The sequence below is a fragment of the Chinchilla lanigera genome, unplaced genomic scaffold (genome assembly GCF_000276665.1).
Source record: "Chinchilla lanigera isolate Chin_1 unplaced genomic scaffold, ChiLan1.0 scaffold00037, whole genome shotgun sequence".
Taxonomy (NCBI): Eukaryota; Metazoa; Chordata; class Mammalia; order Rodentia; family Chinchillidae; genus Chinchilla; species Chinchilla lanigera.
The window spans coordinates 17,136,152-17,163,557 of record NW_004955438.1 but is presented as its reverse complement, the minus strand read 5'-3'; the positions used below and the strand labels follow the sequence as shown (position 1 = coordinate 17,163,557).

General features: G+C 55.7%; 1 protein-coding gene across 5 annotated transcripts in view; it reads right to left on the bottom strand.

Annotated features, from left to right (window-relative positions):
* Positions 1–27,406, bottom strand: part of Syne3 (spectrin repeat containing, nuclear envelope family member 3) — an 84,566-nt gene that overhangs the window by 14,620 nt on the left and 42,540 nt on the right. For all 5 annotated transcript variants that reach the window (XM_013517209.1, XM_005390377.2, XM_013517207.1 and 2 more), the window contains exons 4-15: positions 26,402–26,711; positions 17,324–17,485; positions 15,787–16,143; positions 15,353–15,486; positions 12,851–13,025; positions 8,542–8,724; positions 8,018–8,161; positions 6,846–6,980; positions 3,575–3,736; positions 3,274–3,446; positions 2,738–2,867; positions 1,169–1,330 (exon numbers count right to left, since the gene is read on the bottom strand). In XM_013517209.1, coding sequence (XP_013372663.1) covers positions 1,169–1,330; positions 2,738–2,867; positions 3,274–3,446; positions 3,575–3,736; positions 6,846–6,980; positions 8,018–8,161; positions 8,542–8,724; positions 12,851–13,025; positions 15,353–15,486; positions 15,787–16,143; positions 17,324–17,485; positions 26,402–26,711 — 2,227 coding nt within the window. The remainder of the gene's footprint in view (positions 1–1,168; positions 1,331–2,737; positions 2,868–3,273; positions 3,447–3,574; positions 3,737–6,845; positions 6,981–8,017; positions 8,162–8,541; positions 8,725–12,850; positions 13,026–15,352; positions 15,487–15,786; positions 16,144–17,323; positions 17,486–26,401; positions 26,712–27,406) is intronic.

Below are 27,406 nucleotides of genomic sequence, written 5' to 3'. Positions count from 1 at the left end.
TTAGCTCAGCGGCAAAAGTGCCTGCCTGGCAAGCGCAAGGTCGTGAGTTCGGTTCCCGGTACCGGAGAAAAACCAAAAAAAAAAAAAAAAAAAAGTAAAAAAAAAAAACGTGAGGTGGGCCCCTGGAGCCCCTTGGCCCTTCTGCCTTTTGCCATGTGATGTGAAGCAAGGCCTGGTGCCTCGGTCTTGGACTTCTCAGCCTCCAGAACTGTGAGCCAATAAATCCCTGACCATTAGAAGTGACCCAGGCTCCAGCAGGAGCACAAATGGACTGTGGGTAACCAGGTATAGGAGAGACGGAGGCGTCATGGCAGACTGGACAGAAATGACCCCGACTTCCCAACTCTCACCCCACCCCCAGCCATAACCTTGCCCTTGGTGACATGACCTTCTTGTCCCTCTCACCAAGGGGTGGAGCCTGGTTTCCTTCCCCTTGAGTCTGGGCTGGCCTTGTGACCATTCTGTTGGGGAGTGTCAGGGAAGTTAAAACCTGGTTCAAGTCTAGGCCTCAAGGGCCTTGCCTGCCTCTGCTGTGTCCCATAGGAGGACGAGCGAGGGAGCCCAGCAGTTGTGTCTTGGCCCCTTGAAATGGCAGAAGCCAGGATGAGCTTAGCCTAAACTGTCAAGAGTCAGAGTCACAGTTAAATAAACAGCTGTTGTTTTCAGTCACAAGCTTGGGCTGCTTTGTTACATAGCAACAGCTAACTGATATATAGAGGAGTCAAAGGATTAGAGGTGACGTTTTCTGAGTGGGAGATACGGAAGGAGGGTGACTGAATGGATAAATGGATGAACGTAAGGAAAAGTTCTAAAATATCCAAAACATTTAAAAATCATTATTCATACACAGGTGAGAAGGGCTCTCAAATGATATATACTGTGCTCCTTTGAGGAACTCTCTGGTGCAGTTGGCATGGTGGCACATGCCTGTAATCGCAGCACGCTGGGAGGCTGAGGCCTGAGGGTCTTGAGTTTGAGCCCACCCTGGGGCAACTTAGCAAGAATCTGTCTCAAAATTTAAAAATAAGAATGAAAAAGGGCTGGGGATGTAGCTCAAAGCAAAGGCCCTGGGTTCGATGCCCAGGACCACCAAACCAAACCAAACTCCACCAGAGAACTCCCTGGTGGCCAGCACGTCTAAAAGGCTGCAAACCCCAGGGGAACAAACCTGCAGCTTTGCCTCTCTGGTCCTCACATCGCTGGCCGAGGTGGCTCTCATCGCAATGATTCTAACCAGCTTGGAATTTTCCACCTGCAGCCACTGGTCAAAGTTCCTCAGGAGCTGGGAGAAACCTTCATGGCTGCCTTCGCCCTCCTCAGGCAGATTTGCCTGCAGGAATCACATGACCAAAGTGACAATGTGACAGAGGTAAGCAAGGCCCATTGGCCCTGGGCCCAGGGGAGGCCACTGAGGCAGAGGGGAGGGAAAGGACAGGGTGCCGAAAGGAAGTGGGAGAGGTGGTGGTGAGGACTGGACCTCTGCCACCCTTGGGCCAGCAGCATTCCTCGCTGTCACCTCCCTGGCTCCCTAGAGCATGTCACCACCCTTTCCAGGACGGCTACCCCGTGAGCACCCTTCCCGCCGCGGGGCTCGGGCTCTGCTGGCCTCAGAAGGTCAAGCTGCCTCCCTGTCCCCTGGACTGGAGCCCGCAGACGTCTCATGCCCTCGGCTTCCTCCCTCTGGGTCCTGCCACACCGTCCCCTCTGCCTGGCCCACACCACGCTCCCTCCTCTCCCTTACTCCCGCACATCCCTGCGGGCTCAGCTGACATCGTGTTGCTCCTAGAAGGGTTCCCTGCCCAGGAACTGGGTCACAACCAGTGCCCCAGCTCTCCCATAAGCTCCCTGAGCAGCAGGCCGTCTGCCAATGGGCTCCCTGCTTTCCGCAAACCAACGGTCTGGAGCGCACTCCAGTGCTCCTCAAGCCGTGCCCCAAAGCCAGCAGCCTGGGCGTCCCTTGGGAACTGCGAGCAACGTGAAACTTGTACTGTATCAGCTGCATGCAGCCTGCAAAGCTCTCTAAGGTCAACACGTCATTCACAGGCGCCCAGTCCTGGGAAGGCAGTAACACTCGGTACAAGTGTTCCGGGTGCATTTCTGCCTTCAAATGCACCAGGAATGAGGGAGGGGGAGAGTAAATAATTTGATTTTTTTTTTTCGGACAGGGTCTCATTCTGTTGCTCAGGCTGGGCTTGCAATTCTGGGCTCAAACGATCCTCCTGCTTCAGCGTCCTAAATAGCTGGATAGGTGTGTGCCATTACTCCCAGCTGATGGGTTTTTTTTCTTTTTTTGGAAGAACAAGTAATAATAACCTTTTCAGCATGGCTTAACTTTTTAAACACAGCAAGGGAAAGTGATGAGTGACACCATGTAGGTTTCACAAAACACAGCCATATCACAAAAGCATGCCCTTCTGTAAGATCCTGGCTTGCAATTTGGGGTGAGAAGGAAGTTTTCCACCCGACTGTCCTCTGGCAGGGGCGGCTAGAGCTGCACAGAGGTGAGGGCCAGCACGGTGCACATGACCTTCCAAGATGCCCGCAACCTGCCCAGTGGCCTGGCTGTGCAGTCTGGGATTCCCGAGGCCCTGTCTGCAGTGGCACAAGTGAGTAACGGTGTGTCCACATCCTAGGGACTGAGTGGTGGCCCTAGGCAGAGAGGAGGCTGTGCGGAGACCCTGAGCGTCGCTTGAGCTGGATCTGACCCCTGTCCGGAAGCCCCACTAGACAGACTCACCCTGTGCCGCCGCCTGGGGATAGGATTCAGGGGGTCGATGAGAAAGCCCGACTTTGGGATGTTGTTGGTGAAAACCAGCCTCTTCCCAGAGTCCACCTCCGTGCTTTGCAGCTGCCGATTTCGGATGAGGCTGAAAGACAAAGTGTGCCCACTCAAAATAGGGATACAACAGGGACCCGCAGGCTCACAGCAATAACAGCACTGGGACGGCTGGGTGGCGGGAGATTTTGGTCTCACTACTGATAGCGAATCAGCAGCCGCCCTTCGGGCTGGCCCGAAGGCTCTAAGTCACACCTAGGTCCCATTTCCTCCTTTAAACCCACACTGCCCTGGCATGAAGATGCAGATGAGGAAACCGAGGCTCAAGCCAGGATGCTGGCAGCCGACTCCCCAATCTAGGACCCTGTCCGGCTCCTCCTGCCCCAGCCAGAATTGCCAGCTGGTCCCAAGTGTGCAGATGCCCACGGGTACCTGGCCCCACACCTGGCCCAGCCATCAGCCCTGAGGACCCTGGAGCTCCCCAGGGGCTCGCTCACCTCAGCACTTCCTCCTCCAGCAGCCGCAGAGCCTGCCAGGACTCAGCCAGCTCCTGCAGCTCCCTCTGGACCTCGGCCGCACCTTCTGGAGAAGACTTCTCCATCACCAACCGGCCGTGCGCCTCCACCAGGGCCAGGCTGGCCTCCCTCTCCGGGAGCTCAGCCAGCAGGGTCTGAGGGACGGAGATGCAAGACACACAAGTGAGGCCTCAGGCTTGGGGGCCCCTTCTTCCCCTCATGGGAGCTTTGGCCAATGAAGCTGCTCTGGGGGTCGGGGGTGGGGCTGGAAATCACGTCTCACCTCTACCCCAGCCTCTCGGGACTCGGCATTCCACGGGCCCTCGTCCCCTCGGTGCGACTCCAGCATCTGTGTGACCATGGTGACCCACTGCTGCAGCTCTAGCAGCTGGTGGCTGAAGGCGCAGTGCTCCCGCACGCTCTGCTGACACCTGCCCAAGAGGTCCTACGGATACCCAAGGCCAGGGCTCTGAGCCGTGGTCCAGGCAGAGACCCCGGCATCACTGCAGCCCTGCAGGATGCCAGACTGCCTGGACCCCAGCCATCCCCCTGAGGCAAGCGGCCACCTGGGCCAGCACAAGGGCATCACCCAGGAAGGCCACCTCTGGCTCAAGTGCAAACCACCACGGCCAGGCGAGGGTGAACAACCATGGCTCCCGACCACACCTGGTATCCGGTAAACCTGACCCCACGCGTACTCTGACCCAGCCACACCCTCCTGGCATGTGTCCCTGCGTCTTCACCCAAAGACACCCATGTGGCGTTGCCTGTCATGGCTCTACACCGCCAAGTGTCTGCCGACACGGGATTGGGTGGGGGACGTTCCAAGGGGCGTCAGGCTGGTGCCACATGCAGCGAGGTGGATGAATTTGTAACCACCCCTGGGAGGGCTAGAAGCCAAAACATCCTGCCCTCTTCCGTAGGGGGCAGGAGTGGTTGGAAGTGGTGACAGTGACCGGTGGGCACGAGGGAGGCTGGTGTGACTCTGCATTTTATCTGGGTGCTGGAAGCAAGGATCCATTTAATTTTTAAATTCCACTGTGCTGCACCTGTAGACGTTTACTTTCTCTCCAGGATTATACTTGAAGAAGAAGCTTCTCGAGCTAGCCTTCTTTCTCATGCCCAAGGGTTTCCATTCCCTTGGGTCCGTCTGCTGCTGGGCTCCCTGGCCTGGGTCTTGTTCTTCTGTCTCCAGGAAGGGAGGGCACCATACCCAGAGGGTGGCCACTCTCCATCCTCCTGGTCGCCCAGCCTGGGACCCTCTGGGACTGCTGTCCCCGTCCCCCAGCCCAGGGCCTCCGTGGCGCTCTGCTGACCACCAAAGGCCCTGCCTTCCTGCGTTCTGAAAATACTGGGGAGTCAGAAACGCCAAACCAGAGGGGGACTCAGCACCCCAGGGCTGCAGAGGGTCCTGCCTCTGTCCTCGACCAGCCACCAACTGTCCCTAAACCCACTCCGCCAGTGTTCATGTGGCCCGCCCCTCCTGGCTCTGGTACAGACACTGGCCTGAAGGCCTCGGTGCTCCCTGCTGCACAGAGCTGTGATTTGGGGAGGGGCGTGGTTAGGGGGCAGGGCCGCTGAAACTCACTGCAACAGTTGCCCATTATCAAAACAATAAGGGGCATTTTCTCTTTAAAGAAGGATGAAAATAAAAAAAAAAAAAAAAGCCGGGTATGGTGGCTCACTCCTGTAATCCCAGCACTTGGGAGGCTGAGGCAGGAGGATCATTGCGAGTTCCAGACCAGCCTGGGCTACAAAGTGAGCTCAAGGCCAGCCTGAACTGCACAGCGAGACCCTGCCTCAAAAATAAATAAATAAATAAAAAAGAAAGACAGAAGGACGAAAAGCACCAGTACAGCAGATGACAAAACTGGAACGTTACCACTGCAGCCCTGATGAAGCTCCCCTATGCTGCCTCTTACAGTAATCACCCAGCTTGCCACTGGGAGCCGACTTTGCTGCTGCTCGGGCTTCTGAGGGGTGGGGCTGCTTCCTACCTTTCTACCCCCCGCCCCAAGCCCGAAGGCCAGCCATGCTCATGGGTTCCGCGGAACAGTGACTTTGACCAGGCCCTCTGCTCACTGAGGCCCAGGAGCTCCATAGGGAGCCGTTTCCGGGGACCAGTAGGGGGCAGTATGGCTGCTGTGAGAGGGACAGGGGCCCCCACTGCACCGGAGGACAGTCGGACGATTCAGAACCGCCCCACGTCCCACAGACCTCCTGCCGCGCGGGTCTCCCGGCGCTCACACATCTGCTCCCCCTGCCCTGGGTGTAGACTCTAACATGGTGAGCATAGAACCAAAGGTGCTGTCACTCCAGGATGTGGCCAGAGGCGAAGCCTGAGGCAGGTTGTGCTTTGGCTCAGTCACAATTTTACACATCCCAGCTGGCTGTGCCACAGGACACAACATTTGTGTGGTGGCATGTGAGGAGCATTTTTTTTTTTTCCTTTGAGACAAGGTCTCACTATGTAGCCCAGGCTGGCCTCGAACTCATAATCCTCCTGCCTCAGCCTCCTGATTGCTGGGGCACTTTCTAATCACTTCCTAATGTCTAGAGCACCTCTGCATGGAAGGACATGGATCTCATTTACTTTTACAGAGCTCCCTTTTCTACTCAGAGCATTTCTGAGTTGTCTGTGAAGTTGAGTTATATGCTCTGTGGGTTTCAGCCTGTAAAGAGGTGCTGGGAATGTTTGTCGCTAAAGCAGGGCGTGGAGAATGAGGGGTAGAGAACCACACATGGGTTTCCCTGAGGTATGGCTGCCGCAGCCCAGAAGGCCAACCCAGGCCTCCATCCCCTTCAGCCTCCCAAGTCAGGCCTGAGGTCTGCATTTCAACCTATCTGCCGCCAGTTTTCAAGGAGCCTGTGGTTCCATTCCACCGGAAGTGCAATCAATCCCGCAGAACCCAAGAAAGTGCTCAGGCGGCCACTAGAGGGCGCTGCCGACGAGACTTTGTGGCTGCCGAGGGCTGGGAGCAAGCGCAGAAGGCGCGGGGACCCACTGAGCCCACAGCCCAGCGGCTCTGCCTCGGGGCCCTTATCACAGGATGGAGGGGCGCAGTTACTCGCTTCTCTCTGACATTCATGCTGCCTCCACCCTCAGCGCCTGGAACAGCGCCGGCATACAGGAGGCGCTTAATAATCATCTTTTACAGGGCTGGGGATTTAGCTCAGCGGCACAGCACCTGCCTGGCAAGCACAAAGTCGTGAGTTCGATTCCCGGTACCGGAAAAAAACAAAAACACAACAAAACAAAAAATCATGTTACATAGATGAAGAGAAGAGGAAGGAAGGAAGGGAGGGAGGGAGGGAAGGAGGAAGGAAAATAAAGGGGTCAGAAAGTGAAGGAGCCAAGCATGGTGGTGCCCATGTGCAGTTCTAGCACTTAGGAGGCTGACACAGGAGGATCACCATGAATTCGAAGCCAGCCTGGGCTACATAGTGAGAGCCTCTCTTACCCCCCCAGCCCCCTCCCAAAAAAAAAGCAGGGAGAGGGAGAGAGGTCCCCGCTATGTAGGATCCCAGGCCCCAGCCCTTCCTCCAGACCTTACCTCCAGGGACCTGCGCAGGGCCCGGTAGTCAGAGGAAAGCTGGTCCATTTTGTGCTGGTGACTGGAATCCTCCTGGGCGAGACACCTCACGGCCTCCACCTGCACCTCCAGCTCCAGCCCCTCTTCCTGCAGGCCCTGTGGTGGAGAGAGAAGCAACATCGCCCGCCGTACAGCTGACCAGCGTGCAGGACAGAGGGGCAGGCTCTCCCACTCCCACGGCTGAACCGAATGACTGGTCTGCTGGGCCCACTCTCAGGGCTGCTGAAATTGTAAAATCAGACAAAAATATTCTAGAAATAATGAAAATCAGGTCTGTGTGGGGCCAGACGGCATCTTGGGACAAACACACATCTGGACTCCTACTCTGGCTAGGAAGCCAGACCACCTCTGGCTAGGAAGAATCCCGTCCCAGTTTAGCTTTAAAGCCCCACATACAACATATTCGATGTCTCCCAGAGCACACTCTCAATTTATACGTGGGCCTGTGCTTGGATTTTGAAAAGACAATCACGGGATCATATGCACCTTAAAAAGCAACAAGGGCTGGAAGGTGGTGGCATGGGCTTGTAATCCCAGCACTCGGGAGGCTGAAGCAGGAGGCTGAGGCAGGAGCATCGCCATGAATTAAGAGGGCAGCCTGGGGCTACATAGTGAGTTCAAGGCCAGGCTGAGCTACATACAGAGACTCTGTCTCAAAAAACAAAAACAAAAGTAAGTTCTTCATCCAGCCAACGATTAACAGTGATCAGTCCTTCACAGTCCCCAGATGACTGAAACATTTTCTCTCTCAAAAGTAGCTTATTCGACAGAAGGCCCCTGGACTCTCAGGAATAATCAGCAAAGTAATTTTTAAAATAAATACTCTTAGACTTTGGAACTGAGGCAAAAACGAAAAGGCTGCTTATTATTTTGCTAGGGTCAAGCCTCAGCAATACAGTTCATTAATTCATATCATTAATATGTACCAGTAATTGTAGCAATAATAAAAAAGAATCAGCAGGTTGCGGGTGTTAAAGGCCCCGCTGAGGCCGGGACCCTCAGATAAACAAGCAGAGATTCCCCCGGAGAGAAGTCCGCCTTCAGATAAGGATCTGACCCTCAGCTGGGGCTGGCCAATGTGTATGGCCACAGAAGGGTGCTGCTGCTCCCGGTACACCTGGGAGCCCCCTTACCTGCAACCGCAGGAGCTGGGCCTGCTTTCCGGGAAGGTCCCGCTGAAGCCCTTTCTCCGCCTGAAGCCTGGCCTGGAGGTCTAGCAGCTTCCTCTGCAGGGGCGTGAAAGCAGCCCCAAAGTCTTTGTGCTGAGCAAGCAAACTCTGCAGAGAGAGAACAGGCAGCTGGGACCTTCGGAGCTTCCTGCTAGGCACTTCGTAAGACCTGGCGCTTGGCATCAACTGTGTTCTCCTGGCCAGTTTGTACTCTAGTGCCGCCTCCTCCCCGAAGCCCTTGGGTTCATGTGTAACACTCTGGCCACACCCTGTTAGAACAGTGGAAGAGGGCAGGCACAGCCCCCCCATCCGGCCAGTGACCTGTTTGTGTGAATAAAGTTTTATTGGAACACAAGGTGCCCATTCATTCCCTGCTGATCCCTACCACTGCCGCAGAGTTGAGTGGGACAGAGCCTCCCCCAGAACACCCGGGTCCTGGATGCTGCACGGGTAGGCAGGGACCTGCTCCGCCTGCCCGCTGCCCTCACCTGCAGCTTGCCCTTCCTCTGCAGGAGGCTGCTATGCAGCGCATCTCTGTCCTGCATGCAGCTCGCCACCTGCGCCAGGAGGTCTGAGGCTCTCTCTGGGCCAAAGATGCCGCTCAGCAGATCCGGCTTCAGCTGCAGCGCCGCCAGCTGCTCCTTCAGGCGGGAGCTTTCCACCAGGGCCGCCTGTGGGTGACAAGGCCTCCGTGAAGCATGCAGCAGGGCCCAGCGGGCAAAGCCAAAACTGGGGCCATGTGGGGGAAGCCAGCCCTCCGTACAGGTGTGGGAGGAGGCCACAAACTGGAGTGGAAACCCAGGCTGCTCGGAATGCAGGGGGCCCTGAATTCAGGGTCCCCTCCCTCATCCGTCTTGTTCTCAAAGCCAGAGTAGGAATCTACCTCTCCCACCCCCTGCCAGGGCGGTGCAGGCCTGGGGGAGCATGATCCTGGGGAATTCAGGAAGGCTTCCCGGAGGAGGCGACTCCTCCATGGGCTGCTGAGGTACTGGAGCTTACGAGGCTGAGAGGGGGCCCGTAGGGACTCAGAAGGCGCCTTGGATCACAGCAGTGGCCTCCATGCAGCCTGAACCTGCATAGCCCAGGCGCGCCTCCTCCAGAAGGCCGGTTATGACCACGTGCCAGCCCCTACTCACTCTTCACACCCCAGAGCCCCTCAACTCCTCGGGCACCTGCTGCCTCTCCGGCTGTTCTAGGTGAGAGCTTTCTGCTTCGCTAACTGATGGTCTGGCGCCTGCATCTGGCCAGACTTAGGAGCCTGAGCAGGATACAAGGCTGGGAGCAGGACAAAGACCCCACCCCGGCCAGGCAGGTAGCTGCACTCTCAGTGGAACATGATCGTGTTCCTAAGCACAAGCTGACCAGTGCCGGGAGTGGGTTCGAAGCAAAGCCTGGGGAAGTAAGAGAGGGTTCCCTGGAGGAGGCGGCACCGAAGACAGTCCTCCAAGGGCCAGGAGGTTCCTGCAAGGAGCTCGTCGTGTGCACAGCCAACTCGGCTGCACTCGGGCCTGACAGAGAGGTCATCTGGGTGTGGCAAGCCACGTGGGTCAGCCTCCCCCTTTCGGGGAGTCATGTCCCTCTTTGCCCCAGGAACAGACGCTGGGTCCCAGGAAGTAAGAACTCAGGCTGGGGAGTCGCGATCCCGCGTTTGGATGATGGGTTAGCTGGGAGTTCGCTGGGAGGCCGTGGGCAGCTGCGAGCCTCACCTTCGTCTTTTGTAACACGGGCACAGCTCAGGGGACTGTTCCGGGGTTTAAATGAGACGACGCCTCTCACACTGAACAGTGCCTGGCTCCAGCGAGCACACACGCGGGACAGCTTCCCAGCCACTGAGTCTCCCCAGAAAGATACGGCGGCGACTGAACTCCCACCAGCACCTCGGGATGTGCTCTCTGAAGACAGGTTCTGTGCAGATTTATACTAAAGTGAGGCCACCAGGGGTTCCTCATCCAGCCTGACCAGCGTCCCAGCAGAGAGAAGCTCCAAACACTTCCTCTTGCTCCTGCCTGCAAGAGGAAGATGCCAGGACACCGGGGAGAGGCAGCCATGGGACAGGGAGGCAGAGCTGTGGGCCACTCTGCCACCAAGGGACGCCGTGGCTGGCACCCCCGCCACCAGCCTCAGAGGGAGCACAGCCCCAAACACCTTGACCTCAGAAACCACGAGACATAGGCTTCTGCTGCTTTAAGCCAGCCAGGTTGAGGTGCTCTGTTACGGCCGCCCAGTCCACTTTTTGGGGCTCAGCACTTTAGTTCCGGAGGGGCCTGGCAGATCCACACAACACTCTGAGGCTGAACACAGCAGCCGAGCCAAGGAAAGCTAGAACTGACTGGCTGTGGTAGCACACGCCTGTAATCCCACCACTCTGGGAGACTGAGGCAGGGGGCTTGGGAGTTGGCGGTCAGCCTGGGCAACTCCACAACTCAATCAGATCAAGATTTTTAAAATGGCTGGGGATGTAGTTGGCAAAGGCTCTGCGTTCAGTCCTCAGAAAGCTGGCAATGGGAGCCCCGGCCTATGGAATCCACTCCACCGGCAGGCAGGTGAGGTGGGGCGAGACATGCTTGCAGATAGCAGACAGAATCCCATCGCCGGCCAGGCCAAGCCCCGGCCCCAACTGCAGCTCCTGGGCGGAGAGCCCTGGGCCACACTCCAGAGAGACATAGCTTTCCCCTCTGGCCTCGCAGAGGTCCTGGTCTGCTTCCTAGCCCCCCGTGGGAACGAGATGAGAAAAGCATGGTGATGGAGCAGGGGAAGCCCTCGCGGGGAGGTCAGGCGGGCTGGGTCAAGGCCTGGCCCTGCCCCCCAGCCTGTCCGAGCAAAATGACCTTGAAAGAGCCCCCTAACCTCCCACCCGCAACCAGTCCCTCCTATGAGAAAGAGAATCACGCTAGACACGGAAACCAAAACCTGTAAACACAGCTATCCGCCCCATCTCAACTATGACAGTGAAAGCCTGGAAAGAATCAAAATCTCTGTCCGTGGATGCATTAAATGACACATAGGATAAAACGGAAAATTACATTTTCCTGCTAAAAAGTGAGTGATTTTTACATGCTGCCTGAGAAAAAGGCCAAAGGAGTGGAGGGAAAATATCAGATACAACTCTGTGACATAACTCTAAACACATGGAAATTGTAATTAATCAAATCTCCTGTCTCCGGAGGGCCACATCTCGTGGAAATGTCTAGATGGATTTTATCAGATATAAAGCATCGACTTAGCATGATCTGGCCTGACGTCGAAGCTTGTGGCACACATGAAATTCACCCTGGGGAGTCTTGAGGCGTACCCCAAGAAGATCACCTCCACCTTTGGAACCTGGGGAGGGGGGAAAGGGGCCCACTGGACCCTCGGAAAGGGACCATGCTCTGTGACTGAAAGCAGTGGAGAGAGCCAGGCGTGGTGGCGCACGCCTGTAATCCCAGCCCTCTGGAGGCTGAGGCAAGAGGTTGGCCACAAGTTCAACGCCAGCCCGGGCGACATAGTGAGTTCAAAGCCAGGCCAAATCTCATAGCATGACGCTGTCTCAAACAAAACAAGACAACAGAGAGAAGACAAATTATTCTTCCAACCTGAGCCCCAAATGGAAAACCACAAGGCTGAATGCTCTAAAATTGGCCTTGATTGATGGCTGAGTAGTTTCCTCAGAAATGGGTGGGTGCCAACCCTGGTTAATAATTCTCCCAGCTGTACAGAAAAGGTGACGGAAGAAGTGCCCCAATGTACCAACAGCAGTCCTGTGGCTTGTGGGATTGTGGGGGCTTTCTGTTTCCTTCTTGAGAAACCTTTACATTCCGTAAGATGCCTTTTATAACCAGAATGAAAATCAGCGCGAAATGAGGGCTGACGCAGGGCACATTTTTGTGTCTGCTCTCCCTCTAAGACTCTGGATGCAAAAACATTTGATGGACTCCAGGGCTCAGTGAGGATACTGGAGGGTTGATGGGCAAATTGGGCCTCTGTATGGCCAGGCATCGAGACAGACACTGCCCGCTGCTCATCTCACAGCCGATCTTCCTGCTCCCTCGCCAAACAGGCAGCATCTTGCTTGGGAACAAGGCACCCAGCCAGGGATCCAGGACCATAGCATCATTAGTACCAACCGGTCATAACAATCCCATCACCCTCAGCCAGAGCCTGGACCGCGGATGGTCACGTGACCTTGTGTAATCAATCAGATGTGAGAGCTGGGCGCTAGGACTTCTGGGAAGGTTCTGCCTCTCTGTGACAGTGGGTGTGGCCATGGCAGGAGCCCTTTTGTGCTTGCAGAGAAAGCACACCACAGATGTTGTTGCTCATGGAGAGATGTATGAGTGGAGTAGCAGCAGCTACCCTGGGGCTAGAAAGAGAGACATGGCTTCACACCAGAAAGAGCCTGGCTCTGGTGACACTGTGTCAGGTTAAGCTACCACGTGTCAGGTTTTCTGTCACTTGTAGCCACCACATAGGGAATGGTCTGAAACAGAACTGCTAATGCTGCCCCAGAGGACAGCTGACCCTGGGCTCCCAAAGTGGGGTCTCTGGATACTTGTGGGTGGGAGCGGGTCACTGAGGAGTCCTGGGGTCATACCGGGCTTCACCTTCTGCCCACACACTGAGGATGACCTCTGTCACTGACAACCAGTAATGACCCTTGCCATTCACTTATGGCCTGACCTTGGAGCGGTGAGCTCGACCCGGATATCAGAGGGCCCAGGCACACGGCCATCCCTGGGAGAGGGGCTGACACACCTCACGTCGGCCGGCAGCCTCCCCAGCCCCGTGAGGCAGCCATGCTGGCTGCAGCAGGGTTACCTTGATCTGGGGCAGGAAGGTGTGGACGGAAGGCAGGTCTGGCAGGCTGTCGGTGACATCCAGGAGCCGCTGGGCCAGGGCCCGCCACTGCTGCAGATCATGGAGGGGTCGCTGGAAATGCTGCCACAGCTCCACCCTGGTGGCATTGCACAGCTTGGTGCTCCTCCCCTTCATGCTGCAAGGACCAGCAGGGCACAGGTGAGAGAGGAGAGGGGTCAGTGCGGGGGTGTCCATGGCAGGGAGCGGCAGGGGACAAGATGTACGTGGAAGGCACGGGGTGCACTGAGATGGACAGGCCGTGACCACATGCCTTGAGGCTGCCTGAGTATGGAGCCCAGGGCTCCCTGGACCCCTCAGGCTCTGGTACCAGTGATATGTGTGCACAGGGAAAGGGCTGGGAGTCTGCAGTCAGGCAGACCAGACACGTGACCTTAGTGACTTAGTCACTGAGCCTCAGTTTCCTCACCTAGAAAATGGGAACACAGGGCTCCTCCTATAGTGCTCCTGTGAGTACTTATTGAAATAACACATGGAGGTTTCGCCCAGGAATAAAAGGCAAGTTAAGCAAGGCATGATGGCACACTCTTGTCATCCCAGCAACTCAGGAGGCTGACACAGAAGGATCTCTACAAGTCGAAGGCCTGCTTGGGCTACATAATGAGGTCAACCAGCCTACATTACATAATGAGCCCCTGAGTCTTCCCACTGGGGACATAAGAAAAAAAACTTAATCTGAATTTTGGCTCTTTTTTTTTGGTGTTTTTGAGACAGGGTCTCACTATGCAGTTCAGGCTGGCCTTGAACTCACTTTGTAGCCCAGGCTGGTTTCAAACTCGCAATGATCCTCCTGCCTCAGCCTCCCAAGTACTGTGATCACAGGCACACCCACCTAGCTTAATCTGAGTTTTCTGGTTTTTTGTTTTTGTTTTTGTTTTTTTTGGTACCGGGAATCAAACTCATGACCTCAGGCTTGCCAGGCAAGTGCTTATGCCGCTGAGCTACATCCCCAGCCCTTAATCTGAGTTTTAAAATGGAGTAAACAACAGAAATGTGAGTCCATATCTAAAGTTACTCTGTCCCATCTGGGCACGGTAGAGCATGCCTGTAATCCCAGCACTCGGGAGGCTGAGGCAGGAGGATCATTTGTATAGTTCAAGACTAGCCTGGGCTACAAAGTGTGCTCAAGCCAGCCTAAACTGCATAGGGAGACCTTGTTTCAAAAAAGACCAAAAGAAATTTTAAAAAAATAAAGTTACTCTGTTCTTGAGAGCATTTGTGGGTTTGGATGAAATAACGCAAACCTGAGCTAGGCTTGTGCTAGCCCTGAGCAAGGGCCCAGCACGGTAGCCTAAAGCTGGGACCTCAGAGGTCTGTAAAGCAGCTGCCCTCAAGCAGCCTGGCAGTCCAGCCTTGTGACCTAGGACCACAGGCCCGAGGGGAAATTGCCTCAACCGTAGATTAGAGCTGCCCTCTGGGAGCCGACAAAAGCCTGTCTGAAGATACTATCATCTGGGGCCCTGATTTCTCTGTCTCTGTCTCTCTGTCTCTGTCTCTCTGTCTCTCTCTGTGTCTCTCTCTCATTCTTTCTTTCCTTGTTTTTTTGAGACAGGATCTCACTATATAGCCCAGGCTGGCCTCAAAACTGTGGCAATCCTCTACCTCAGCTTCCACAGCTGGCAATTAATTTCTACAAGTCATCTTTCAAGTAAGTTCTTCAAAATAGCTGGGCATGGCGGCGCTGGACTCTAACCCCAAAACTCTGAGAGACCGAGGCAGGACCACCAGGAGTTTGAGCCCAGCTTGGGCAATTTAGAGACCTAGTGAAACCCTGTCTCACAACAAAAGATAAAAAGTGCTGAGGATAGAGATCAGTGTAAAAGCCCTGGAATCAGCCCCCAATACTGAAAAGGAAGGAAGGAAGAGAAATTCTCAAAATAATAATTTCTAGTAATTTTTCAAATACAAGGTGCAGCAGCCCAACACGGATCCCCAGCCCCGAATCCTCAGCAAGAGAGCAGAGGCCATGGGAGACCCTGGGCTACTCTGTCCCACCGCTCTGAGCACAGGGAGCCAACCCTGACCTCGGCCTCCCTCAGGGGATCCAGGCCGCTGTTCCACCTCACAGGTGGGGGCCCCTGCCTCCCTTCCGAGGACAGTGTGCAGAAGGTTGCGGCCACCTGCTTCGCGCTGGACACTGGGGACCCGCCAAGTTCACATGCAGCCCCGTGCCGCAGAGCAAGGCCTGAGACAGGCTCGGTGTTTTGCTCTCTGCGTGGTCAGAGGCAAGGGCTGCCGTTATCCACTGCACAGCCCCCACGGCTAAATGGCACAGAAAAACTGGACTGGAGGGGTGCACAGACCACCCACAAGGAAGAAGCAATGTTTAGGTGCCTTCTGGGAACAGAATGCAAAACAAATCAAACGGGACAGTGCTGAACCCAAGCAGGGACCTGTAATCAGAGTCCCAGGTTCCCGAGGCCCACGGCCCTCGCCCTGCAGTACCTCTTATATTCCTGGATGGCGGCCACCACACTGTTACAGAGTGGCTGCAGGTCGGGGAAGGCGACGAGCTCCTTCAGCTGGGCCTGCAGCCGGTCCACCCGCGGCTCCTCTGAGGCCAGAGCTGCCCGGGACGCCTGCAGGACAAGACAACCCCCAGGGGGCGATGAGGCTCCTCCAGGGGAAACTGTGGGTATGCAGGGGCTGAGTGTAACCAGGGCATGTGACAGGGTGGAGAAACCTGTTACCAAGGGCAAGGACCGGCTCCCTTGAGCTCAGAGAAGCCTTGGTTTCCTCATACAGATGCTCAGCCAGTCTACCACGGCTCGGGGAACTCAGGGGTCGGTTCGATCCTCCTGTCACACTGGACAGCTGCCAGCAGCAACCCCAGGGCCTGCACGTCTGATTGCTCCAAGGCTTGGCCACACGCTACTTACTGAGTAGAGCCTCCAGCGGGCCACCAGCTCATTTTCAGTCCCTGCTGCTGCTGCCATCGCTGAGGGCTCCAGCCCGCCCTGGGCCAGCCTCTCGAGGCCCTTCCGGAACTCTCCAAGCTCAGCCTCCAGCCGCCGGAGCTGCTGTTCACGGGCACCCTTGGATGAGAGCAGGTCCCGCAGCTGCGCCTCCTCCTCCTCGCAGAGGCCCCGCTGCTTCTCCAGGGCCTTCCGCATCTCCTCCAGTTCCCTGGTGATCTTCTCTGCCCCCAAGGGAGAGGTGTTCTGTATGACGCCCTCAGACGATGCCTCCAGCCTCCTCAAAGACGCCTCACCCTGGGAGAAATCCTTGGCAATGTCCTGCGGGGCACAGGAACCGGCATGATGGGAAACAGAGGGGGACAAGCAAACGTTCAGCGCTTTCCAAGGGACCCAGGAATGTCATGCAAAATGCGAATTCCTAAACTGGTTGGAGCAGGAGGGGCCCAGCCAAGGGGTGGACTGTGCCTTTGGGAACTGCACTCCCTCCAAGCCTTCTTCAGGCCAGCAGACCCAGTCAGGGAGAAGGTCTGGTGGGTGCCTCTCTGGCTCTAGCACTTTCTCCCTTTGTTAATCTTTCTTTTCAACCAACAGGCGTGGAACCAGCAGCAGGCAACAGGACAGTGCCTACCAGAACCTATCAGTACCACTTGGTTTCGTGGTGTGTGTTTGCATGATTATCTATTCATTATGAATGGTACCGGCTTTTCCACTTATGACAGTGATTTCAGTGCTTTTCCTAAATAATGACAGTATTTTTTTAAAAAGGTAAGTCAAATGAAAGACAAATGTGAAAACAAAACAAAACAAAAAAACAGCCAGGTATGGTGGTGCACACCTATAATCCCAACACTAAGGAAGCTGAGGCAGGAGGATCATTTCAAGTTTGAAGCCAGCCTGGACTTCATAGTGAGTTTAAGTTTAGCTGGAACTACATATTGAGACCGTGTTTCAACCCCCACCCCAAAAAAGTACAGGTGCCTCACAATTTCGGTGCTTCAATTACTGAAGATAATCTACACACTCACTCTGCAGAGGAGTCAGAGGTTTCTTCAAAGCCATGTGCTAGTGACAAGGTCCACAGGGGACATGAGTCTCCCAAGCACAGGCCTGATGGCCACCCAGGGCTCTTAGGCCTGGGCACTGCTGGCATTTGTGCGGGGCCACTCTGTGCTGTGGGTGCTGTCCGGGGTGGTGCAGGGCCGATAGCAGCATCCCCTGCTACCACCCACAAGAAGCCACTAGCAGCAGCCATCCTCAGCTGTGACAAATAAAACTGTCTCTGGACGTTGCCATGCAGGCTGCACTGGGGACCTGTGGTCCTCAGGTTCCATTGTCCAAACGCCTGGCTGGCTCAGAGATTTCTGTCAAGCAGCGAGCTCCCACGTGCTTTGCCCCAGAACCCTTGGCTGACCCGGAGGGAGTCTGCACGCCCTGGATGTTCTGCCTCACGAGGCAGCGACATCGGATACATCACAGGTTGGGAACCTGCAGAGCTCACCTGCAGTGCGGAGAGGCGGAGCTCAGTGGACAGCTGGCAACCATTGCCCGTGCAGGCCTGCACCTTCTCCCCTGCTGCCCTCAGCCACAGCTGGAACTCATCCACGCCCGCCTGGTACTCCTCATGCTCTTGGGCCACCCTCGCCAGCAGGTCCACGCGGTCCTGTGGAGAGATCACACCCACTGTGAGGATCCCCAACCTTAGAGACCAGAATGTCTGCAGCTTGCCTGGGTATGTGTGTGCCTCCGTGAGTGTGTGTGTGAGTGGGTGTGTCAGGGATGCAGTCAACACTCAGCTCAGTCCCTGCACTGCAGACAGAGACCCAGGTGCTGTCCTCTTGTGCTGCACACGCCAGGAGACTCTTGGCTTTGGGGATCCAAGCACGTCGACAGCGGTTTCCATGCCCTGTCCGGGGAATGCAGTCCAGTGGGGTGTGGTGACAGAGATAATGACAACATGACTCTCTAGCTGGGCGTGGTGGTGCATACCAGTGATCCCAGCTACCCAAAGGGCTGAGACGGGAAGATTGCAAGTTGGAGGCCAGCCCGGGAACATTAGGGGGAGACCCCATCTCAAAATAAAATAATAAAATTTTTAAAAATGAGCTGGGGATGTGGCTCAGTGGTTGAGCATTTGCCTAGCATGCACGAGGCCTAGGGTTTAGTCCCCAGTACTGCGGGGAGGAAAAGAGAATTTCATTTTGCAAAAGGGAAGGCAACCCAAGAGACGGAGGGAGGCGGGCGGGAGGAAAAGGGGCCGGGCGTGGTGGAGCACACCTGTAATCCCAGCACTCGGGAGGCTGAGGCAGGAGGATTGTTGAGAGTTCAAGGTCAGCCTGGACTACAAAGTGAGCTCAAGGTCAGCCTGAACAAAAAAAAAAAAAAAAAAAAAAAACAGAGATGGAGGAGGCAGGAGGGAGGAAAAGGGGAAGTAAAAAGAATTCAGACGTGTCTTGTCATGTACCAACTCCCCACGACAAAAGTGATCATCATGTACTTTTAAAAATGTAAAATAAAGGCTGGAGCAAGAAAGGCTTGGAAAGTAAAAAAGAATCTGAGCTCCTTGAGTGCTCCTGACCCCCAGGAGGTGCTCCCTTTATTATTCCGGTAAGAAAGCCTCAGAGAGGTAAAGGCACTTGCCCAAGGTCACCAGCAAGGACAGCCAGTGACACAAACCTGGCAGACAGGGCTGAAGGACAGGCACTTGCATGGGGATCCATAGGAGTCCCCAGGGCCCTGCCTGTGAAGGCGATGACCTCACTGCTCTGGCAGAGAGCCTGTCTGTTGGAGCCAATCCCAGGAAGCAATAACCTCCAAGGGGCAGGGCAATGATATTGGGGACTTGAAAGCGAACCCCACGTGCTCCTAGAGGCCAGTTTTCAAAATGTGATGCATCACCGCTCTGTCTCCTTAAACACCCCCGCAGCGCCCGGCGCGAGCCCTGAATCCCGGCGGGGAAACCAGGTCCTCTGCATGCAGCGCTGCGGCCTCACCTGGGTGTCACACGTCCGCCTGTGCCCCAGTCCCCGCTGCCCTAGAGTGCGGCTGCCAGCAAGGCCCGAGCGTTGGGATGCAGGGCAACAGAACAAACTGCGCCATGCCGCTCAGAAGCACTTGATGGCTGAGCGCCATTGCCTTCGGTCGCCTGCTCCTTGTGCCCCTGCAGCAGGGCGCCGGCGGGTGCCCACCCAACCCAGCGACCACCGCGGCCCCACCTTCTTCCGACACTCCGCGCACCTCCGAGGGCTGAATTAGCAACTTTCCCTCTGCATTCCCAAAACGCTGGGACGCTGCTCCATCTTGGCACCCGTCCTACGGCAACGCTATCCAAGCTATGTTCTCTCCCTGGGCCCAGCTCAGGGCAGGCTCTGCGCCCTGCTGGCTGTCTGTCTTTGGATGAGGTTTTTCAGAAAAGTACAGAGAAAGAAGAGACTTGCATTTAATAGGCACCTACTATCCTTTTTTTTGTTTGTGGTTTTTTTTTCCGGTCCCGGGAATCCAACTCAGGACCTCAAGCTTGCCAGGCAGGCGCTGTGCCGCTGAGCTAAATCCCCAGCCCCGCACCTACTGTCTGTGTGGCTCCACCTTATTTAACACTCTCAACCCTCCCTCCTGCAAACATGCAACCTGGAAGGTCACAGGGCTCTCACAGGGCCAGAGAGCTGTGGTCCAAGCAGTAAGTGTCAGACGGCAGTCATAGCAGAAGCCCGGGGCTGCAGACGGCTTCTTCCAAGGGCCCGGAGGAAACGCTCTGCTCTGCCTGCCAAGCGGCTGCTGTTGCAGTTACTGAGCTATTCCGGTCACAGTACAGAAGCACTGCCAGACAGTGTGTAAAGAACGGCTGTGCGCCAGTCAAATTTGCACGATGGACATTGAAAGTGGGATTTCACGTTCTTTTCACACATAGTGAAGGAGTTGGCGTTTTTTTCCCCCCAACCAAGTAGAAATGTGAAAAGCAGGCAGAGGGTATAGCTCAGAGGCCTAAGCATCTGCCTGGCAAGCCCAAAGTTCTGAGTTCGATTCCTGGTACCAAAAAGAAATGTGAAAGGATTGCTTAGCTCACAGGCTACACACAGCAGTGGGGCTGTAGTCCTTGGCTTTGGCCACGGAGGCCACACCCTAACCCTAACCCTAACCCTACCCTGACCCTGACCCTGACCCTGACCCTGACCCTGACTTCCATGAAGCTAAGTCCTCAATGGGAAGAGCAGACTGGCAAGGGGTATGAAAAACATCCCGGGCAATTTCTACATGCTTCCCCTCCTTAGGGATGCTCCTCACCAAATCTAGAAATTCTGATTCATTCAGACCTTTGCAGCAACCACTGCGAGCAGGAAATCCTCCCCACGTGCTCACATCTGATCAGCTCTTTGGATCTCCGGCGACCCTCAAGAGTCTGGTGACTTTCTAAGACTCAGGAGTAAGCCCGTCTCGGGCCTTCCCAGGATCTCTCAGAACCAGCGCTGCCCGAGTCTGGGCTACAGGGAGCTGGAGGCCTACAGGCTCCCTCTGTGGCTCCCGCATCCCACACGATTGTTTGCATCCACCTAAACTCTCCCAGTGCTGGGCGTGGAGGTGCACACCTATAATCCCAGTGCTCGGGAGGCTGAGGCAGGGGGATCGCTGCGAGTCCAAGGCCAGCCTGGGCTACATAAGTGAACTCAAGGCCAGCCTGAACTGCAGAGTGAGACTCTGTCTCAAAAAGACAATAAATTAAATAAATCAATAAAGTTTAAAAAAATAAACTCTCCCAGAGCGTCCCATCTAGGAAACAGAGCGGTCAGGAGTAGCTGCCGAAGCTGCGCCAGCCTCCCTGGGCTGCTGACGGTGATGAATGTGGGAAGGAAGAGACCCGGCGGAGTGCTGGCTGGCGGCTCTGTGTGAGCGATGAGGTGCTGTCCACCCTGAGTAAACACCAGTCTCCGGGACCCAGGGCAGGCGCTCGCTCGTGAGGAGCAGCGTGGCAGGGCAGCGAGCCAGCCGGGGTGGGTGCCAGGCACGGCAGTCACAGAGCACAGCTCTGCCCTGCGGGAGGGTGACAGGGTGACGAATGGGACAGCGCTCCGCCTCCTCGTTCGACCAAACAATTAAGCCATCTGCGCCTGCAGAGCTGTCAGGAATGTCAAAACCCATCCAGTTAACGAGGGCTGGGTGGATTTATGTCCCTGCAAAGGGCGGAAGGAAGGAGTAGGTCTGACTCGGCCTCAGACTCCGGGCACTCCTGCTCCAGGGCCACCAGGAGGGAGGAAGAGGAGGAGGTGGAGGAGGCTGCTATTTGCAGCAGTGGATTAAAAACAAATAAAACGCTCCTGTGGCCCCAGCCTGCCCCTCTGCCCTCTGTTTCCAATGCTTTGCATTGCTGTGAGCCGTGGGTCAGCTCTAGGCTTAGCTTGGTGCCCTAAGCAGGGATGGGGGAGAGTCACAAAGGCCACGGGGGAGTCCCATTCCCACCAACTGCAGACACTTCGCTAATTCATTTGTGGGGCATTAGAAATACTTTTACAGGCCAAACAGGGCCTTTTGACAAGCAAGAGGCTGGCTAGAAAGAGCGTCAGTGGAGAAGGTGGAGAGGTCACTACACCCCAGCCCCCGCCGTCCGGGCTGGGCCCTCTGAGGTCCCAGGGCTGAGGCTCCAGAGCCTGGCCCTGCCCTTCCCATCAGGGCTTCACTGGTCAGGTGGCAGAGGGTGACCAGTCGGCGTCTGGGTCACCAAGGATCTTTGGGACCACTGGACACACAGTGCTGCCCAGAGCATCCCACGCAGAGCTAGAAGAGCGCCTCGGAATCAGGGGCACTGCCCCCGGACCTCTATAGTCCATGAAGAAGACGCAGGGCTCCATGGGCTCCACACAGCCAAGCGGGCCAAACAGGACTGCTTCTCCGTGGGGTCAGAAGCGAACCACTGCCCTGGGAGCAGAGGCGGCTTCCTCTCCATGCCACTGCTGTGCCTTGGGAGGCCTCGGAAACTCCCAAAGAAAGCACCCCTCTTCCCGGAGCCCCAGATGCCCCCATTCACTGCTGCCTCCGTGCTGTCAGCCCGGCCCTAGGAAGTGCAGGGCCCTGGCTTGGCCGCCAGATGCTGCCAGCAGGGTCTGGACACAAGGTGCGAGAGGAGGTGGACCCCACCCTGGGTCGGCCGGAACTCCTGGCTCTCCCTACTGGGCCAGTGGGGTCTGGCTCTGAAGGGCTTGCTAGCTTGTTTGTATCTTAAAAATGAGCTCAGGAATATCTACTGCATGATAGGGCTACTGCGTGATCTACCGCACAAGAGGGCTGAGGGCTGAGGAATCGAGTGAGGTCGGAGACAGCAAGAGGCGGATAAAAGACGGTCTCCGCCCGTAAGAATCAGGGTGGCTAGGGCTTTTGGCGTCCTGTGCCTGGAGTCTCCTGAAATGACATCTAGACTCTGCACTGGGGCTGAACTGGGGCTCCCCCGGCACCACACACACACCATCCACTCCCTCTCCCCTGCCCCCGGCACTAGGGGTCCCGTCTAAGAACTGGCACAAGCACCTGTTTCTGCAGAGCCACAGGGAGCCCTGGGGCTGGGCCCCTGTCCCGTCCAGGCCTGGGGAGAGGGTCACTCGCTACGGAGCCTTCTCTGCCGCCTGGGTCCTGCAACACTGGACAAAACCACCCGGCTCTATGAAAAGCCAGACCTGAGACCAACCCGGCCCCTCCATCCTGACCCCTGCAGCGGCCCTGGGAGCCTCCTATCACTGCCCCCAGGAACTGCAGTGGTTGTCTTCAGGCTGCAGGGCCGGGTTCTCACTCATTTGATAAACAGCTCCATGTACCCGCTGCGTGTCCAACATGGATGCTGTTGCTATTTATTCTTGCTGTTGCTGACACAGGAGGGCATCTTCTATATAGCCTCCTTCAGTGCTGGGGATTGAACCCAGGCCCTTGCACGTGCTGGCAAGTGCTCCACCACTGAGCCATACCCCTGCCCTTTTTAATTTGAAACAGGGTCTCACTTTTCACTGAGTTGTCCAAGTTGGCCTCAAACTCGTAGATCCTCCTGCCTCAGCCTCCCAAGTAAAGGCCATCCTTTGCATTGAGAAATCACTGGTCAGTTTTCAGAGAGCTTGTGCATAACTCATTTGCCCTCCAAACTGGTCATGGCAGGATGAGCTGCCCCAAGGTCACACAGCTGGGGGCAGCAGAGCCTCCTTGCCTAAGTTCAAGGGCAACCTTGCTGCTGAAGGATTCTCTACCTCTGCTTACTCTACAACTTATTTCCCTATAGACGCAGTCGACTGGATAACTAACACGGCCCCTACCGCTGCCAGGGATGTGGGCAGACAGACTGAGCACCTGGGACTGCACAGCACACGCCTGACCCCGTTCAGAAAGACACCGAGGAAACCGGCTGGGTCGCCACACACTATGCCCGTGTTGCAGCTGTCTGAAGCTGGGCCGGACACTGAGGTTGCAGAGATTGGACTTGGGCTCAGGGGAGCCGCAGCCACTGCAGGAAAGCAGAGCCCTCAAGGGGGTTCCCCACCCCCCACATCCCAGCCAAGGGTACCTGGAAAAATGCAGGTCTATCACCACAGTTTGGGAAGAATGCTCTGTGTTTCAAATCGGGTTTAAAAACAAACAGCCAGGTGTGGTGGGGTACGCCTGAACTCCCAGCGCTCGCTTGGGAGGCTGAGGCAGGAGGATCACTGTGAGTTTAAGGCCAGCCTGGGCTACAAAGTGAGTTCAAGGCCAGCCTGAACTACATAGTGAGATCCTTCTCAAAAAGACAAACAAACGCCACCAGTCACCTCTCAGAATACAGAGCCAGGGCCCGGTCATATAACTTGGGCTTTGTGCTCAGGAGTACAGAACCTATTCAGTTCAGGAACTCCTGAGTCAGTACATAGACACAAACAGGAGTCACGCAGGGAAATTCCCTGCAAACCACATAGAAGCAAACCCCGCTGCTCCAACAGCAAGTTTCAGCCAGGTGTGATGGTCACATCAGAAACACCAGCTACTCTGGAGGCAGAAGCAAAGGGATTATGAGTTCCAGGCCAGCTTGGGCAATTTAGTGAGAGCCTGTCTCAAAATAAAAAATGACTGGGTATGGTAGTTGTTATGGTTTGTGTCTGAGTGTCCTCTCAAAGCCTCATGCAGCCATGGGCGGGCTTTTAGAGTTTATGATTAATGATCCAATGCTGGGATTATGGGTGTGAGTGCTACACCAGCCCTGGGGCGGACAGTTTGCATATGTAAGGGAGAGAAAGAGGCTGCTTGCCGCCACTCCTCCCTTTAGCTCTTGTTGCCTTTGCTGTTTTCTGCTGCCATGAACTGTTGCCCTCTGCCATGTGCTCTCTGCCTTGGAGCCAGCTGATTATGGACTGAAACCTCCACACACTGTGAGTTAAATAAACCTTTCCTTCCTTAACTTTGGGCACTGGGTATTTTGTCTCAGCAACGAGAGAAAAGGTGATACATGCCTGTAACCCAGGCACGCTGGGGTGTGCAGGCAGGAGGATCACAAGACTGAGATCAGCCTGGGCAACTTAGTGAGACCTTGTCTCAAAATAAGAAATTTAAAAGCTCAGTGTGAAGGCCCTGCGTCCAATCCCCAGTACCACCAAAAAAGAAAAGAGACCAGCTCAGGGTAAAGCATCTCTAGATTCGATCCACAGTACAGCAAAATTAATAGGGTGTGCTCCAGCCATGGGTGTGCAGATAAAGCCCCGCTGTTTGGGACGGGCCGCAGCTCTAACTTTCAAAGCCTGAGGAAACTGTGCCATGCCATGGGTACAGTGACAATAGCATCGGAGCCAGCATGGTGGCACAGACCTATAATCCAGCACTCAGCAGGCTGAGGCAGGAGGAGTGCCATGAGTGCAGGGCCAGCCTGCACTCATAGCAAAACCTTGTCTCACAAAAAAGCATCGGACACTGGAGCTTCAGCTTCCTGAACAACCTGACAGAGCCCAGAGAGTGTGTGTGCTTGGAGTGGGGAGAACACAACCCATATCGGGAAGAGTGCAAACCTTCAGGCAAAAGGATATGAGTTTTTAAAAAGTGGATATAATAAAACACCAAATAGAATTTCTAAAAAAATAAATGCACTTAATAACTCAATGACTTGCTTTGATCAAGGCAAGGATGGGGTGAAGGAAAGCAGACAGAGGATGGGCAGGGGGCTGGGGCAAGGGCAGGAAAGAAGGAGGACCGGGTGAAGGGCATAGGAGAAGGGCCAAGAGGGAGAAGGAAGAATTGTGAGGGGAAGGAGGGAGGGCGAGAGCAGCAGGAGTGGAGAGGAGAGGGCTGCCTGGGGAAAGTGACTATCACAGCTCCTCAGTCAGTCAGTCAGCGTGTGTGTGTGTTAAGCATCCATGTGCATGGAGCCCTGAACAGCCCTGGTGTACAGATGGCGGGCGGGTGAGTGGGTGGATGTGGAAGGATAGAAGGATGGGTCGGTAGAGGACTGGTGGATAGGTAGTGAGGCAGTGGGTGGGTGAACAGGTGGTAAACGAATGGGTGGGTGAAGGGGTAGACAGCAGAGAGACGGATGAGCGGATAGGTAAGAGAAGAGCTGGACGGGGTGATGGACCGGTGAATGAGTGCACAAGTGGATGGGTGGGTGACTAAGGGATTGACTAGGTGGGCAGGAGATTAGCTAGACTGATGGAGAGGTAGACGGATGGGGAGTAAACAGACGGGCAGGAGCGTGGGTAGATGGGTAGGTGGTGGGGGAAGGGGGTAGGTAGTCAGTGGGAGGTTTGCTAGTACAGTGGGGATAGGGAATGAGGAGGCAGACAGATGGCGAGGACAGTGGGTGGATAGATGGAAGATGGATAATGGGTGGGTGGATGGGTAATGAATGATGGGTGGTGGCTGGATGGATGGGTGGATAGATGATGCGTAGGTAGATGGATGGAGGATATGTGATGGATGGATGGATAGATGGACCGATGGATGGATGGATGGATGGATGGATGGATGGATGACAGATGGGTGAATGGATGGGTGATGGGTAGGCGGTGAATGGATGGAAGGGTGGGTGGGAATGGATGGAAAGATGATGAATCAGTAGATGGATGATGGATGGGTGGTGGATGGATGGATGATGGATGGGTGGATGATAGGTGGGTGGTAATTGGATAGATAGGGATGAATAGATGGATGGATGGATGGATGAATGGATGATGGGTGGGTGGACAGATGGATGATGGATGGGTAGGTGGTGAATAGATGGATGGGTGGGTGGGGATGAACGGATAGATGATGGGTAGGTAGAGGGGTGGATGGATAGATGGATGATGGATGGGTGATGGATGGATGATGGATGGGTGGATGTGTGGATGGTAGGTGGTGAATGGATGGATGGGTGGATGGGCATGAATGGATAGATGATGGATGGATGGATGGATGGATGGATGGATGGATGGATGGACAGATGGATGATAGATGTTTGGTAGTGAATGGATGGATGATGGATGGATAGATGGATGGATGGATGGGTGGATGCATGAAGGGTGGGTGGACAGTGGGAGGGTGAGGAAATGGATTGGTGGATAAGAAGAGGGGATGCATCAATGAGTGGGTAAGTGCAGAGGAGCCCCAGCCTCACCTGGGCTTTGGCCTTCACCGTGTCGTACTCCGCTTTCATCTTCTTTTGCGCATCTTCGTCCACACTGGGGTCCCCGATCCTGTTGAACAGGGAGGCTGCCTCCTCCAGCAGCCTGTCTAAGAGCTCGGCCTGGTTCTTCACATTGTGCAGCACCACCTGGGCATCACTCAGTTGCCACTGCTTCTCCTTCAGGCCCAGCTGCAGCTCAGCTGGGGGCTCCAGCGTGACCACCATCTTCTGAAACCAGCGGTAGAACTCGCCACGGGCCAGCAAGTACTCCCTCCAGTGCAGCCAGACCCACTCGATGCGGCTGTGGCAGAGACCACGGGGCTGTCAGGGAACGGCCACCTGGCTCCCGGCAGGGAGGCCACGCACTGCCCCTTCCCCGACCCCAGGGGCTGTGGGACGGGACATGACAGCCTCTGTGTTCCAGAGCAGCTGGATGACACTCTAGGTCGCAGCCCTCCCTCTGTCCTATGGGATGGGACTCTCCTGTCCCATACTTGGGCTTCTAGAGGAGGCCCAAGGTGTGCCTGAGACCCACCAGCCGGGGTGATGCAGCCGAGGCAGCCTTTAGCCACCAGCACCCCAAATTCTGGCCCTGAATTTGCACTATGGATCCCCAGGCCCCTCCCATCACCTCTGGCACAGAGACCCTAAACACAGTGGCCCCAGGACCTTATCGCTCGGTGCCCGTTAGCCATAAGGAGAATCGTGCCTAACAGTTTGCAGGGCACAACTGCACCTGTCGGCTTGTTAACTGCTACCTGGGTGAGTGGGGGGGACGAGGGACCTGTGTGGCTCCCAGGGCCACCATGGGTTCTCAGGGTAGCTGTGCCTCTGCACCCACCTTGGGGTCAAGTGCAAGGGTGTGGACACAGGAAGCATTGTGTAAAGCTATTCTTGTTCCCAGGAGCCTGCGGGCCAAGCACTCCTGCTCTTGATTCTGCAATTCCCTTCCACCCTCCTAGCTTCCACCTGGCTGCCCCCACTGGGAAGCACTGA